The 15,747-nt window shown below is 48.8% G+C and overlaps 6 protein-coding genes across 6 annotated transcripts; 4 read left to right on the forward strand and 2 right to left on the reverse strand.

Moving 5' to 3' along the window:
* Positions 1 to 961: 961 nt before the first annotated feature.
* Positions 962 to 2,312, forward strand: N7503_011324 (histone chaperone napB; the record flags this gene model as incomplete). The annotated part of the gene is made up of 3 exons (XM_057070870.1): positions 962 to 1,076; positions 1,269 to 2,126; positions 2,179 to 2,312. The coding sequence occupies 3 exons, from the start codon at positions 962 to 964 to the stop codon at positions 2,310 to 2,312; spliced, it is 1,107 nt and encodes a 368-aa protein (XP_056917481.1).
* An 83-nt stretch (positions 2,313 to 2,395) lies between these two features.
* Positions 2,396 to 3,316, reverse strand: N7503_011325 (SNARE domain protein; the record flags this gene model as incomplete). The annotated part of the gene is made up of 3 exons (XM_057070871.1): positions 2,396 to 2,472; positions 2,564 to 3,201; positions 3,282 to 3,316. 3 exons carry the CDS (start codon positions 3,314 to 3,316, stop codon positions 2,396 to 2,398), a joined length of 750 nt encoding a protein of 249 aa, XP_056917482.1.
* A 379-nt stretch (positions 3,317 to 3,695) lies between these two features.
* On the forward strand, positions 3,696 to 5,621 carry N7503_011326 (uncharacterized protein; the record flags this gene model as incomplete). Its single annotated transcript, XM_057070872.1, has 1 exon — positions 3,696 to 5,621. The coding sequence occupies one exon, from the start codon at positions 3,696 to 3,698 to the stop codon at positions 5,619 to 5,621; it is 1,926 nt and encodes a 641-aa protein (XP_056917483.1).
* Positions 5,622 to 8,447: 2,826 nt separating this feature from the next.
* N7503_011327 (beta-glucosidase) lies at positions 8,448 to 10,253 on the forward strand (the record flags this gene model as incomplete). The annotated part of the gene is made up of 1 exon (XM_057070873.1): positions 8,448 to 10,253. One exon carries the CDS (start codon positions 8,448 to 8,450, stop codon positions 10,251 to 10,253), a length of 1,806 nt encoding a protein of 601 aa, XP_056917484.1.
* Positions 10,254 to 12,308: 2,055 nt separating this feature from the next.
* N7503_011328 (S53 family peptidase) lies at positions 12,309 to 14,283 on the forward strand (the record flags this gene model as incomplete). The annotated part of the gene is made up of 5 exons (XM_057070874.1): positions 12,309 to 13,186; positions 13,237 to 13,378; positions 13,433 to 13,526; positions 13,577 to 13,874; positions 13,932 to 14,283. The coding sequence occupies 5 exons, from the start codon at positions 12,309 to 12,311 to the stop codon at positions 14,281 to 14,283; spliced, it is 1,764 nt and encodes a 587-aa protein (XP_056917485.1).
* Positions 14,284 to 14,582: 299 nt separating this feature from the next.
* N7503_011329 (alpha/beta hydrolase) lies at positions 14,583 to 15,338 on the reverse strand (the record flags this gene model as incomplete). Its single annotated transcript, XM_057070875.1, has 1 exon — positions 14,583 to 15,338. One exon carries the CDS (start codon positions 15,336 to 15,338, stop codon positions 14,583 to 14,585), a length of 756 nt encoding a protein of 251 aa, XP_056917486.1.
* Between the last annotated feature and the right edge of the window lie 409 nt (positions 15,339 to 15,747).

A 15,747-nucleotide genomic window follows, 5' to 3' on the forward strand; every position in this document is an offset into this window, starting at 1 on the left:
AAGTCTAGAATTCTAGCATGAGATGCCGTTGAAATAAAGTGCTCTATTTGCCTTTTACCTTTTCCAGGGCCCGCTTGCTCCAGTGGACTAGAGTTCAGGAATGAGGGTCGGAAAAAGCAATGTGCTGAACACTTTCTCCGAATTGAGCGTAGAACCGTGCTGCTAAAAGTAGTCTGGTTGGCTGGTTCGCTAGGAGGACAGGGCCCTCCGATAATTGAATACAGTGATCTATATATGGTATTGGCGGCTCAGAATTTTTAGATCAGCGATTTGGCTGCAAATAGGTGTTGTTGGATTTATTTTCCGGGGAGAGCTATGTAATTGGGGACAGCTACAATTAAGAGTTCAAGAGAGAACTGGCCGAATTACTCATGTACGAGCTAATATCACAGCCCCAGTAAAAATGCACTGTGATTGCTAGACATTTTACTTAATCCCGGGTGGCAATCGAATCATAGAGAAGCTACTACAAGCTCTCCATGTGCACCAATCGATTCCACATAATTCGTCATATGGTCCCGTCGACCGAGTTTTTCCATGGATACCCAATTCCTCAGGCGTTGACAGCTTACCGCCAACGAATCCGTCACCCGTTGCCTAGTGTACCAACCGTGTCTACTTGAGACTACATATCGGTACTTGTCACCCCACCAATAGCCCCACCAAAACAAAGGTATCGTCCAGTCACTCGGTGTACATGGAGCTCTCCGCCCAAAGTTTCTGATGCGCGCATCGAGCTTGTGCTGATCTGCCAGACTTTAGAATTTTTTTTTTTAGTTCCCCTCCTTCCTTCTTTTTTTTCTCTCTCTTTTTCATATTCTCTCCATATACCCTTTTCCCCTCTTGAAAACTTTTCTTGTTTACGTCTTCGGTCTTGCATATTTCAAGACGAATCAATTGTTGTTGACCTTGTCTATTTGTTACGACCTATCTATACCCAAACCCCCACCTCACATACATCATGTCCAACGACCAGTCCCTTTCGGAGCGTATCGAGTTCCCTACTATTCCTCTTGAGGCGCAGACCAAGATTGCCCAGCTGCAGGATCAGTTTGTTCGCGCAGAGGTCGAGCAGCGTAAGTTATTGTCCTTCTGCTTCTTTTTTCCGCCGGTGGGGGGTACTTGCTTCATGTGATTGGATTGGCTATGAAAATTTCCGTTTTGCGCGGTTGTAGCATCAGGAGTTGGAATACCGATCTTCATGATGCAATGCACAATTCCTATTGTTTTATTATGCTAGGCAAGGTCATATGCTAACCCATAAACAGTGCGCGCGTCAGTCCCTCTTCTGGCCCCGCTCTTCAAGCAGCGCGATGAGATCATTAACCACCCTGAGGTGAAGCCTGACTTCTGGGTCCGCGTGTTCTCCACTGCCCCTGCCGAGATTGATGAGTACATTCTGCCCACCGATGCCACCGTGCTCGGTCAGACCCTGAAGGACATGAAAGTCGAGCGATTCGAGGTGAACGAGAAGGGACAGGGCGAGCCCCGCAGCTTGCGCTTCACCTTCACCTTCAGCACCGGCGAGGAGAACCCCTTCTTCGAGAACTCTGAGCTCGTCAAGGAGTTCTACTGGCGCAAGCAGATCACCCGCAGTGCTAGCGGCAAGCGCCGCACCTGGGAGGGTCTGGTTTCCGAGCCTGTCCGTATCAACTGGAAGAAGGACATGGATGTCACCAAGGGTTTGCTCAATGCTGCCTGTGACCTCTTCGATGCCGAGAAGAAGAAGGGTGGCGAGCGCTCCAAGCTTCCCGAGTTCGAGGCTCTTGTCAACAAGCTGAGCGAGCTTGAGGCTGAGGCCATGAAGGGTCAGATGGGTGATGATGATGACGAGGATGAGGATGAGGATGATGATTCCTCCAGCCCCGCTGGTATCAGCTTCTTCAACTGGTTCGGTTACCGTGGCCGTGATGTCACCGCTGAGCAGTCCAAGGAAGCCGACAAGGAGGACGAGGAGCGCTGGGTCAAGATCTCCAACGGCGAGAAGCTTGATGATGAGGATGAGGAGGATGATGATGACGAGGAGCTCGATGACGACTTTGATGAGTGCGAGGCCTTCCCCGATGGTGAGGAGCTCGCCATCTCCATTGCCGAGGACCTCTGGACCGACGCCATGAAGTACTACGGTATGTATCACCGACAGAGACAACTAGGCGTACCCCAGCTAACATCCCACAGTTCAATCATTCGAGATTGGCGGCGACCTTGATGACCTTGACATGGAGGAGCTTGAGGCCGACATGATGGAACACGATCACGATCACGACGAGGAGTGCGATCACTCCCACCCCCGCAAGAAGGTTCGCACTTAAATCATTGAACAACGTCATAATAACGCCTTTGCTCCGGGTGATGCTGGTTGTTTTTTATGGGCCCCCTTATTGATGATGTACTATCACAGGACAATAACAAGAATTAATAATAGCACAAGCGCAAAAATGAGCGCCGCTATGCAAAAGGAGGACCATGTATCTAGGGGTTTGAAAAGTGTTAGCTTGAAATACGTGATTCCCATACCGCAATAATCCATATCCATGGCTTGGTCGTAGCAGTAGCATCTTACCTTCATTTTGGCGAACAATATGTCTGATGCGCGACATTCCATTCGACAATTTCCCACCAACGCGGTCGGCCAAGGTGTCAACCTCATCCACCATAATAGCCTGGTCCTCCAACTCGCGCCCCATATCATTGGCCTGCTGCCGTAGATTCCCAACTGTCCGAAACACTCCATCTAACTGCTCATCCTGCTCGTGCATGAGCTCCGACTGCCGCTGCTGCTCCAGTGAAGCATAATAATCATCGCCACCACCACCACGCTGCTGGCGCTCCTCCTCTTCCAGGGCTGCATCGAACTCCGTCGGATTGGGCAGATCGTTCGCCGCCTCAGCAGCCGCAGAATGAGAGACTGTTTGCTGCAGCTCCTGTCGCATCTGCTCTACTTCGGCTCCAACATCGTTGACGAGCTTGCGCCGTCGTTGCACCTCTTCGAGCTCGAGTCCGAACCGGTAGGGGTCTTGTTCGATGGCGCGCACGCTCTCAACTAGGTCGTCGAGGTCGGCATTTAGCTCTGTTAATGTGGTTTCCAGCTCCGAGCGTGATTGCTTTAGCTCTGGGTTGTTCGGGTTCTTCGCTAGGGAGCGGATGCGAAGGTATGAGGAGAAGAGTGGGCGGCTGGCTTGCAGTGTGGACAGAACGTCCCTAGTACCATGGTAAGTTAATTGGACGCTCCTTCCAGGATTTCTGGATGATTTATCGCAAGGGCAGTTGAAGTAGCTTACACCTGGACTTGAAGGAAAGGGTCGGCGTTCTCCATTGTTGTTGTGTAATGAGATTGTTGATTGTTGATTGATGGCTGACGGAGTGATTGATGCGGAGCTGGCAGCTTCTCGGGGAATCACGTGTAAAGGTCGGGGCCCAGAAGTATAAGCGGTACAGCGACAACTCTGATGCGTTATATTGCAGTCAAATTCATAATTATCATTCACTTTCGATTTTATCTCAATTCATTCGAACTATCATAACAATGCTTTCTAAATAAATTAGCAATTGAAGTGATTCAGTCAGGTTCAATGCATTTCATCTCTTCTCTTACTCAGCCGCGAAGCGGATCTCCGATAAAAAAAAAAGATAACGCTTCCCCACGATGAAGATTCCACGGACTTTTGTGCGGGACAGTTGCATTAACTTACTCAATGGCTCGCAATCGCCCTCTTCCACTCGCCGATGAGTGGGAAGATCCTGATTCCTTTATAGAGGCACTCCTCTCTTTCGCAACATCGAACGAGCTATTCATAAATCTATGTGGTGGCGTGCACATCCTCGACTTCCTAACGCGCGAGCCCGATTTATATACGACGCTACTCCCGGACGATTGGATCGCATTTTTCGAACAACATGACACGCAAGATATAATCCGATTGCTTCTACGAGAGAATATTGGGCCTCTACGAGAAGACGGTGGTGTGGACCGCACTTGGAACGGAGGCGCATTCCCTCCCGCGACCCTCTTGGACTACATTTACAACGTTCGTCGGTTGGCTCTTCGACGAGAGTTCAAGTCCCCCGACGCGGAAAAGAATAAGAAACTGAACAAACATGTTGCGATGGGCATGAAGAAGAAGAAGCTTCATGAGGTGCAGCATTTTTCACGATATGTGGCTGGCCTCTCGGAGACCGTTGAGCAACGGCGTGGTGAGCCTGTATCTCACATTGTGGATTTTGGCTCTGGGCAGAATTATCTTGGACGAGCGTTGGCTAGTTCACCCTACCACAAGCATATTATTGCCATTGAACGAAAGCACCAGTATATCAGTGGAGCTAAGGACATGGATGTTTATGCTAAACTGGCTGAGAAAGAGAAGAAGGATCAGACGTACGTGGTCAACAATAAAAAGAATAAGGCTTGCAGTGCCTGCGATGGGAACCCAGAGATAGCAGACTCTGAGCAAACGGACACTCTTCAGGCCCAAGAATCCGATGCTAAATTTGGAGATGCCCCTGCGCGCGAAGTGGAGGAGAACATAGAGGATGTCACCATTTTCAAAATGTTGGGAGAAATCAGCCTAGAGCCCGAAGAGCTCGCCGGTTCGAGCACACCCAATGCGCCTCGCAAAAAGGCCCAGCAACCAACAATCCAGGCTCGAGGCACGCTCAGTTACATTGAACATGAGATTCAAGATGGGTACCTGGAGCCTATCATCGACCATGTGATGAACCCATCACCCGCAGAGACGCAAAACGGCAACAAGCCTGAGGAAACCTCGATCACTGAGCAGCATACGAAAGAAGGCCGAACAGATCCTCGAGTCATGGTTGTCTCCCTACATTCATGCGGAAACTTGGTCCACCATGGCGTGCGCTCGCTTATTTTGAACCCATCAGTCATCGCCGTCGCCATGATTGGCTGTTGCTATAACTTGATGACAGAGCGCCTCGGTCCTGCGACATACAAACTTCCTATCCTTCGATCGGTTCACCCACGTCTCCACGAAACCGGAACTTCATATGACCCACACGGCTTCCCCATGTCCAAGCTTTATGAGAACTATAAAAGTGCCGGCGCAGAGGGCATGAAGCTGAATATCACTGCCCGCTCAATGGCTGTTCAAGCTCCCTACAACTGGGGTTATGCCGATAGCGAAGGCTTTTTCACCCGTAATTACTACCGTGCCCTCCTCCAACGCATTCTCGTCGATCGCGGCGTCGTCCCCAAGCCCGGCGCCGTCAAGGATCTCTACGAGGAATCACTTGGAACCAAAGCCTTGATTGTCGGCGCATTGGGCAAGAGTGCCTTCAAGTCTTTCACCGCGTATATGCGTGCCGCGATAGTCAAGCTGACCCGCGATCCGCACCACGGCGCCAAAGTTACGGAAAGAGTTAGCATCATGTCTGACGAGGACTTCCAGCGCTATGATACAGAGTATCAGCAGGCGAGGAAGAATCTGAGTGTTGTATGGAGCTTGATGGCTTTCAGCGCACAGGTTGTTGAGACTGTTATCGTTGTGGATAGATGGCAATACCTGCGGGAGCATGACTCTGTCAAGGAGTGCTGGGTTGAGCCTGTGTTTGATTATAGCGAGAGTCCGCGGAACCTGGCTGTTATTGGATTGAAGAAGTGACAAGTGGATACATGATGTGACATGACTTTTTGAACGAATTGTATATATCGGCGAACCCTTGATCGGGCTTCCCAATAAAAATTAGACATGTTTGACCTTTCCAAATGGGAGAAAGTGAGTGTGTACATGAAAGATAAAAGTTCTGCTTCTGGATCTACGGGGCCTGGAGCTGAGTGTGGAAGTATTCCCGAAGTCTTTCCTTTGCCTTTCCAACCTTGGAAGGTTCCCTTTCCTTCTCAGGCAAAACGATACTCCTTCATCCCCGGACGCTCTTGACCACGGTTAGACTTAAAGTGTTGAATCCCTAATATCATCTCAGAAGATGCGCATGGTGTTAATGAAGCGGCATTGGATAACTTAACTAAATACCTAATTAATTCGATGTTATGAATGAAAACATAATACATTACCATTAAATATTACGAGTAATTGATATTCAGTTTTCAACATTTGTAAAGCAAGATAGACATCGTTCGAGATAACAATTCATTAATATTTCACTAAACACCGAGACTGAGATTAAAGACCCCGGAACCTTGGTTTCTGCTGCTGGTGGGATCGATTGTAAACAAGAAACGTTATTGTCGTATGACTTTTGAATTTCGAGAGCCCTCTCGACATCGCGTCAGATATACTTCATTCCCCGGAAGTTTCGAAAAATCCTTCGGACACCACCTAGTGTTGCAGCCATGCCGCCACCAGCGGTAACCCAGGCAGCGCCTTGGAAACGCAATGAGCTGGCCGGTATGCGGGTCTGTTTGTTCCGGTTATCTGTTGCGACTATTCGGTGTTAGCATACGTACTTGGCAGCTCGGTGCCAATTTCGATTTTGAAAGAACCTGGGCCCTACCTGGCATGGGTGGCCATGATGATGGTTTTTGAAGTGATCCGACCTGTTGGTCAAGGAGAGTTTGAAAGTTATTGAATGAGCCTGATGACATATTTAACTGTGGACCGTTGAGTATGTTGGATAGATAGGTATTCAATATTCATTAGTTTGGAGGTTTCCAGGTTTCTCACTGCCAAAAATCGTCTTTTTATCAGGCCCGATGATGATCAGATGATGGACGACGTAGATGAGATCCAAGTGGTTATAATAAGTCTGGTTGACAGCTGTCATTCGTTTCCTAGCTCGGTCCCATGGAACTTGTTGCGGCGGTGAATTTGGTTGGTCCACCAGGGTTTCCTTGGTGGCAAGAAGACAAAGCTATTGACTCAGATCTTGATGACTAAATATTTTCGGGGATCTTTGAATTGTCAAACATAGTGGTCAAACATCTTCGTATACAAAAGCACCTTCTAGGTTGCCCTAGAATCTATTGCATACCCGAGCTGCTCTATAGCGGGCGAGAACGGCCCCAATTTCTCGTTCTTAGTAAATTGGTTCAAGAGGATCGCTTTGAAGTCCGGAAGCCCCAAGCAGAAAGCCATGATTTTCCAATAAACAAACTAGATTTACTGCACTGACCCTACCTTCCTTGATTTCTAACATAATTTATCAGTCGCTTAGCTGGCTGCGGGGATTCTCATTGACGCCTTCGTCCCACTACACATCCCACTTTTCCCCGCAGCTCCAGCTTTTAGCCCGAAACTATCTGCTTATTTACTCGAAAAGGATATGTTTCCTTGGAATCATTGCCTAAAGATCATCAAGATGCAGGTAAATACCTGAATGGTTCAAAAGCGACTCGGAGCAGGGTTTATCCTCTCCCTATTCTCATGGCTGCGATCCTTTTGCCTTGGCCTTTGCAATACAGGTCGGGCGCTCAGAACGCAAAAATGTCAGATTAGGGTGGATATTCACTCGCGAGCCCCATGGTCCCACGTCTCTCTATTGGCTCAAGCGATCTTGTTTGCTAGGATATATATAGTCCCGTACGGGAACATCGGAGCCTAGAGACTTCGCGCCCTGTTTAGCAAAGAACAAAGTGGCTTCCCTACCTTGACCACCCATCCCAGAGATAACAACCAGCTTGTCCTTGAAATCAGAGAATGGTCCTCTATTGACCTGATTTGTATCCAGTTGGATAGAGCATCACTTGGTGTGACTATAGTGGAAGTACTTGCGAGTCTTATTCGAAACAGCGCTATTTCGATATGAACAATAAGTCTCAAAGTGAGGTGAGGGTAGCATACGCATTTCAAGAACGGATAGCCCTTCTACATGGAGAACTTCTAGCCCCACAAAGTATCAAAGGCATCTGAGCTGGCTTATTTCGAGCGTCCCACTATGGTAAGACAATTCCAGCCGAGTAGTCTACTAGTGCAAGAAGGGCTAATGGGCTATTTTCCAACCAATGGAAAAATCTTGGTTTCCCAAAGGTCCAATCAACTCAAGAAATAAAAGTAAAATAAGCAAACAGAACCTCGCTTACCATCTGCATAGAGCGCCACTTGCACGGCACGTATGAAGTGGGACAGAGGATCCCCACGTTATTATTGCGCCGTTACGTTCGAACACCTGCTACCAGGGCTATTGGTTTTCAGTAATCAAAGTAAGTTGTGATAAGGTAGATTCAAAGCTCAGCTAATCGATACATAATGATACATAGGTGGTGGGAGTAGTCATGCTTAACATCCGATGAGCCTTGACACCCCACCGTAGATTCTCCAGCAACAAGTAATGCATAGTTCGCTTAAATGAGCCACCTATAAAGCGGGCACCAATCAATACTCATAAACAAGCAGGAAGACCTAGAGAGCATTCGCAGAATGCCTCACTCCAACTTTCCCTCATAACTATAAGAAGGGTAGCTGTGGAGTTCGAGATTGCGAATATTGATCGTTCCTCAACAATTCAAAAAGTCATTTGATATATCGACAATCATGATGGATCTGTTGCGTCTATCAAGTCTGTTTCTCATGCTCCTCTTTCATGATCAAGCCGCTGCTCTCGTCCCCAGAGCAGAAAAACCGACCTACAGCACGTTCAGCTATACGCAGGTGACTTCAGATCGTTATCCCACGGCTCTGAAACCATCTCTCACTTATCCAACCCCTTTTGCCCCATCATTTGGTGTTGCATCCACACTGTTACCGACAGATGCGACTTACACTACCTACTCTTTGAACCCAAGCGCAACATTGAGTATGGACGGTGAATATGGACAGAGTGCTTATGCTGCTATGTGGGGCACCTTATCATACTCTAATATACCTCCGTTCACCACCACCGTCTCCCCGACGCCAGTAGCGAAGAAAGAGCTAGTTTTCCCTCCAGACCTTCCATTCCAGATGGCCCCAGAAGAACATTTGACACTACCCTCGGACTTTATCTGGGGTGTTGCCGGGAGCTCCTGGCAGATTGAAGGCGGCCTGCAGCTGGAAGGACGGGGCCCAAGTATTGTGGATTTGGTCGGAGCAATTGGCTCTAATGAGACAATTGGAGCCATCACTCTATCCTCCGGTGCCAATGACTCGAATGTGGCGGACATGAATTATTTCCTTTATAAACAGGATCTGGCTCGCTTGGCTGCCTTGGGAATTCCCTACTATTCTTTCTCGATATCATGGGGTCGTGTGATGCCTTTCGGAGTGGCAGGATCCCCAATTAACCAAGAGGGACTCGACCACTATGATGACTTGATCCAGACTTGCCTCGAATATGGAATCAAGCCAATCGTGACGCTGTTTCATTTTGATTTGCCCACTACGATCAATATTGATGAACCTGAATTTCAAACCCACTTCTTGTACTACGCCAAGCAAGTTATGACCCGATACGCCGACAGAGTCCCCTTTTGGATTACGGTCAATGAGATTAACATGGGCCCGGGCTTGACCTTTGAGACTTACAACGCTATGACTGTGATCTTGCAAGCCCATGCGGCAGTGTATGACTGGTACAAAACAGAGCTCAAAGGCACTGGGCAAATCAGTATGAAATTTGGCAATAATCTAGCGGTGCCTCTAGACCCGAGCAAATCGTCTCACACATCTGCTGCACTTAGATATCAAGATTTCGAGATTGGAATTCTGGGAAACCCCCTATTCCTTGGCAAACAATACCCGGCGGACGTGCTCAGCACAGCCGACCTTGACCTGACACCTCTCACACAAAAGCAAATCTCTTCGTTTCACGGCAAGATTGACTTCTTAGCCATCGACCCGTATGTCGCTCAGTACGCCTCTCCGGCGGAAGATATGACGGCCTGTGTGCAAAACAGCTCTGATCCTCTGTGGCCTCACTGCGTCGTTTTGACCAACGTGCAAGCCAACGGATGGTTGATGGGTGATGGATCGGAAGCCTATCCATATATCGCTCCACAGTATGTGCGACAGCAGCTCGGCTACCTGTGGAATACATTTAAGCCATCCGCCATCTTGGTTGCTGAATTTGGCTTCCCAGTATTCGCCGAATCGCAAAAAACTGTCCCTGCACAACAATATGACTTGGAACGGACACTATACTATCAGGGGTTTCTACACGAAGTGCTCAAAGCCATCCACAAAGACGGCGTGAACGTGATCGGTACCGTTGCCTGGAGCTTTGTGGACAACAACGAATTGGGTACCTATGATAGCAGGTACGGCATGCAAAGTGTCAATAGGACCAACGGCCTTCTCACACGAACTTTCAAGAGGACCATCTTTGACTTTGTGGACTTCTTCCGTGACCATATGACCAACTAGATTAGAAAAGTCGATTAAGGATCTGCTAAAGCAATTTCTGTCGAAAATTTCTAGTACTTATTTGCATGTGCAAATATAATCCCATAGTGAAGATTTCGTGAAGTCTGCTACCTCTTTCTCCTAATTATCAAGGTTGATATACAAGCTGGTAATCTCAGCCCTCTTTTTTGGGTTCATTAAATCACTTGATACAGCATATATGTTTTTCTACTTCGTTGTCGTATCTTCAGTACTAATTTCCCCTGCTGGGTCTAATTTAGAGGACTTGACTTACAATGAAGTGACCTTGGAATTGATGGCAGCCCTGGAGCGAATGTCAGTACTTGAATACTTGAATACTATACTAATAACAGCATTAGTGAGCTATAATAATTTTTTTGACCCTGTTAAGTCCTCATTTCAATTGTGATCTGTGCCGTCAGCTATGTCATGAAGTCGTTGAAGCTTCGACTGTTGGGCCTCGCTTTCTGCAAGCGACATCTTAAAAACAAGTTATTTGGAGAGACACAAAGGTAATTGTCCCACATCTTCTAATCTGCCAGAATGCAGGTGCGAGATCATCAATGCAGCAGTTTTGGTCTGACGCGAGCCAGGCTTTCATAAGTTTCTCGGCGAGCCGGCTCGGGGAACTAGATGTTCAAAAGGAATAGATCTTCGGATCTGTCTACCGTGACCCATGTCATATCACCTGACAAGATACCTCCCTTGGAATTCGACATGTACTATCCGGCAGCAAGGTTTGCATAAACAGTGTGTCGCCATCCTCCACTGATCATAGAGTGAGAGTCACCATTCGATTATTATGAGACCCTCATTTCCCCTGCGGGGCGTGGCGTTGTGCTCCCCCAAATCCCGAAGTCCCCATTGCTCCAGTCTCAGAGCAGAGTACGATCGGCGATCGGACTTATTGGGCAAATAGGCAAACACATTTCCGACGAAATCTCAGGAAAAACGAAATCCTCTGAGATAAACCGCATTACGGCAGAACCAATCTAGATAATGAATGAGAAACGTTAGGGTGGGCGTTCTGCAGTCATACGAGTTGGACAAATATATCTTCAAATCACCAAGATGATACGGGCTAAGTCCTTCACCTGAGCAGGTTGCATTCAAAGGCCAATTTGCAAGAGCCCTGGAAAGATTATAGAAGGCAGGTAAGCAAGGAATGGCACCTTGGAGCCGGATTTTAGGAAAGAATTAGGGCCACAGTCTAGATCTCCACAGATTTCTCGCGCATCTTATGCCCCGCGTTCTATTTGATGTTGCAATGATTATGCCAGGGCAACGGATAAGATTTATTGTTATCAACAATGGAAGCTCGGACCCATATCTCCACGTCATGCATCCCCCTCTTTTGCAATCTCAGAGAGCATTGGCGTTTACGCGACTACTTAATTGCCGTGAATAAAATCGCTTAGAGAGCCGGTTAATATGCGTGGAGACATTCAAAGTTCGGCAGAAGCTTGGAAAGGACAAGCTTCGCAGAGTGGCTTCCTTTCAAGCCCGGCGGACTCCGGCTTTTAGTATCTGCTCAGGCGAGTGGAGCCCCTGCCGATCGCTATGTTTGCCGATGAGCCCATTGTTATTCACTCAACCGAAAGAATTGTTGAGAGACAATTGAGTTTAAGGGAAAGGACATGGAAGATCCAATCAGAACTTTGGGGACGACAACAACACCATGTTGCCATGGGAGTTTTGATTACATCGCTGAGGAATCAGTAAGCAATGTGTGCCTCCAATTTGCCTTTGTCCCGGGGGAAATGGCGGAGCTCGCGTTACTGATAACAAAACCCCACAGGATGTAACCCATGGACAAAGTATTGTTGGTTCCTGGCCCGGGCCGGGGTGTCCGTCGGCTGAATCGCGATGAGCTCCAAAAAATGCATTGATGAGCAAGAGCGGGGCTGGCTAATCAAACAATAATTTGCGCACGAGGACATTGCACTGCAATTCAGGTACTGGCAAGGGGCACGATGCATAAGTAGACCCGACGATCCCTGCCACTTCTCCTCTGTAGTGTTTTTCTTTCCATTCTCCAAGGATAGACTGTTCATCATGCACTCCACAATCTATACTGGATTGCTCTGTACTCTGGCCGCGCCTGCAATGGGCGTGGTCTGGGAAAGTCTATCTGGAGGTGTTCCTAGTAGTTGGTCGCTTATCGACACTCCCTCTGACTCGACTATGTCGTTAGCCATTTCGTTAACTCGCAAGAACATCGACCAGCTGCAATCCACCTTGACGAAAGTCTCAACTCCCGGTGAGTCGGAGTATGGCCAATGGCTGGAGAAGGCCGATGTGGACTCCCAGTTCCCTGTGGTGTCCGAGACTCCAGTTGTGAACTGGTTGAAGAGCGCAAACATTACATCCTACACCCTCGATGGTGCTTTGCTCAAGTTCAGTGGTAGCGTTAAGTCGATGAACAGCCTTCTTAACACTACCTTCGCCAACTATGAGAGCGAGGGATCGGTGAAGCTCCGCACTACCGAGTATTCGATCCCCAGTGCTCTAAGCGATTATATCGATATCATCTCTCCCACTGTTTACTTTGGCAAGACCCGCAAGGCTCTTCCTATGCCTCGCGAGTCAAACAACCTTGAGGCTCGCACAACTGTCTCTGCTTCATGCGAGGATTACATTACTCCTGCGTGCCTCAGAGAGATGTACAACGTGGGTGACTACACCCCTAAGGTTTCGGCCGGTAGTGTTGTTGGTTTCGGCAGCTTCTTGAACGAGACTGCCTCGCAATCCGATCTGGCTGAGTACCAGAAACTTTTCGACATTCCTGCCCAGGCATTTACCGTTGAACTTCTCAACGGTGGTACGAACGACCAGAATTCTACCACTCGCGGCGAAGCCAACCTGGATGTGCAGCTGATCAGTGCCATGTCTCACCCTCTGCCCATCCATGAATTTATTACCGGTGGTGTTGCGTACGTTGTCTATCAATTGTTTTCATGATTCAAAAGCTAATTGTAATTAGTCCCTTCATCCCTGATGCCGATGAGCCCACCGAGTCAGACGATGAGAACGAGCCCTACCTGATCTACTATGAGTACCTGCTCTCTAAGAAGAACTCTGAGCTCCCTCAGGTGATCTCGCAATCGTATGGTGATGACGAGCAGGTAAGAATCATTTCAAATCAATCGTGGCTTTGTTATTAACATTTTTCCCTATAGACCGTTCCCGAGAAGTATGCCAAGTCTGTCTGCAATCTGATCGGCTTGAACACTCTGCGTGGCCTGACCATTATCCACTCGTCCGGTGATGAGGGTAAGTAGATCAGCAATATGCCAAAGTAGTGATTAAGCTAACAACTGTAGGTGTCGGCTCGGCCTGCCAGGCTGTTGATGGAACCACTCCCCAGTTCAACCCCATCTTCCCAGCAACTTGCCCCTACGTTACGGCCGTGGGTGGTACCTCGGCCGTGAGCCCAGAGGTCGCCTGGAACGCGTCATCTGGCGGTTTCTCCAACTTCTTTGAGCGTGCTTGGTACCAGGAGTCTGCCGTCAAGACCTACCTCACTCACGTCACCAAGGAGACCAAGGAATACTACTCCAAGTACGCCGACTTTGAGGGCCGTGGATTCCCCGACGTGTCCGCTCACAGCTTGTACCCTTGGTATGTTTCCCTCTGACTTAGTCTCACAGACTGTATTTTTAACATATTTATTCACAGGATCGCCGTTGTTGTCGAAGGCGAGGAGTCCCTTTCTGGTGGTACTTCTGCTGCTGCGCCTACTTTCGCAGGCATCATTGGTCTTCTGAATGATGCCCGTCTGCGTGCCGGAAAGCCCGCTCTGGGCTTCCTGAACCCCTGGTTGTACGCGGAGGGCTACAAGGCACTGAACGATATTGTCGAGGGTAGCTCCTATGGATGCACTGGCACTGACCCTCAGAGTGACGAGGAAGTCTCGGGCGCACTCATTATCCCCGGCGCTCACTGGAATGCCACCACGGGATGGGACCCAGTGACTGGTCTGGGTACCCCCGACTTCCAGAAGTTGAAGGAGTTGGTTCTCTCTCTGTGAGAGATATATGCATGAGTACATACATAAGGTGGGTAAGCTGGCCGCTGTATCAACACCGCTTACAGAGCACGTGTAATATAAATAGCAATGAATCATTCACGTACATAGTATGAATTGTGCCATCAAGGTCTTAGTAAATGTAGTCATCTGTAGCTCCGAATTAAGGACCGATATAACAGAAACATTTAAACGCCAGCTGGGGCCATTATTGGATCAATATCATGCGCCTACCAATGCTACAAACACCACTCCATCTATGCCGTCTAAGAGATACATACCCTGTATTATTCCCTGCATTCTCAACCAAGCTCAACGCTTCCCTCGGGAACACCCTGTCTACTCCTCAACCGCCTGGCAAAGAACTGCATGATAGGCAGCATCTCATCTCGATTAGATGGCATCCCATCTCCCTTCCGCGCATACCGACTGACCTCAACAAACTCAAAAACTTGTTTAGTCCTACGCACCGCTTCATCCGAGACAACGACCGAATCCCGCCCGGATACTAAAAGCACAGGAGTGCGATTCTTGGAGCCTGCCCGCGAACCAGAAAGCGGATAGGGCGCCCCAATCGAAATCACACCCGCCAAAGGCTCACTATCCACGCCCTCTCCAGCCTTGCCAAGTTCCCGCGCAAGACTCAGCCCAGCCATCCCACCTTGTCCAAATCCAAGCACCAGGATCTCGCGCGGTCGGTAGCCGCATTTCTGGACTAGAACGCCCCGTACGAGGTCCTTGACGAGTATAGCTGGACTCCTCGTAAAACCGGCGTCCATATCTAGGCCGCCGGTGGAGCTGTCGAAGGCGACATCGTCGCCCCAGTGGAAACCACCTAGGTCGAAGGGGACCGGGGCGGGGGCTTGGACGGTGATGACTGTTGTTTCGGGGAGGTGCAGGGCTCGGCCGAAGGGCGTGAAGCCTGCGGCTGAGTCACCGAGGCCGTGGAGTAGGAGCAGGATATTTGGGGAGGGGCTGGAGGTGGGATTTGGTGGGAGTGTAATGGTGACGGTAAGGTTGGAGGGGAAATCAGCTTGGCTTGGGGTCTTGGTGGGCATGGTGAATGTGGTTTTTTTTTTCTTTCAAGGGCTTCAATTGATGCTTATGCAGCTGGATAGCTTGTGGCTTAGCTCCTCACAAGCTGGTTTGGTCGACAGGGAGCTTTGCTCTACCTTCTCAAGCTCTAAGAATAGTAGTTGCTCGAAATTATTGACCGGTGGGTGTAGCAGCTTGTGGCTGCCTGTGGCTGAATCACCAAATGCCGTCAATTGTGGCTGAAGCTCGGAGATTACGGATAACACGACCCTTTCTGATGTCGGCGGCGTTATGCCGAAGATCTTGTCATAAACCAGGGATTGTTGGGAGCCGAGGGTTGCGGGGCTGATTTTTGTGTATGGAGGTGTAAATTGCATGTAAAAATAGTCGTATTGTCGTTGCCTAGGGAGTAAATTGATCCCCGCTGCCAAG

Source organism: Penicillium pulvis, assembly GCF_028828015.1.
Source record: "Penicillium pulvis strain IBT 33274 chromosome Unknown scaffold_8_segment0_segment0, whole genome shotgun sequence".
Lineage (NCBI taxonomy): Eukaryota > Fungi > Ascomycota > Eurotiomycetes > Eurotiales > Aspergillaceae > Penicillium > Penicillium pulvis.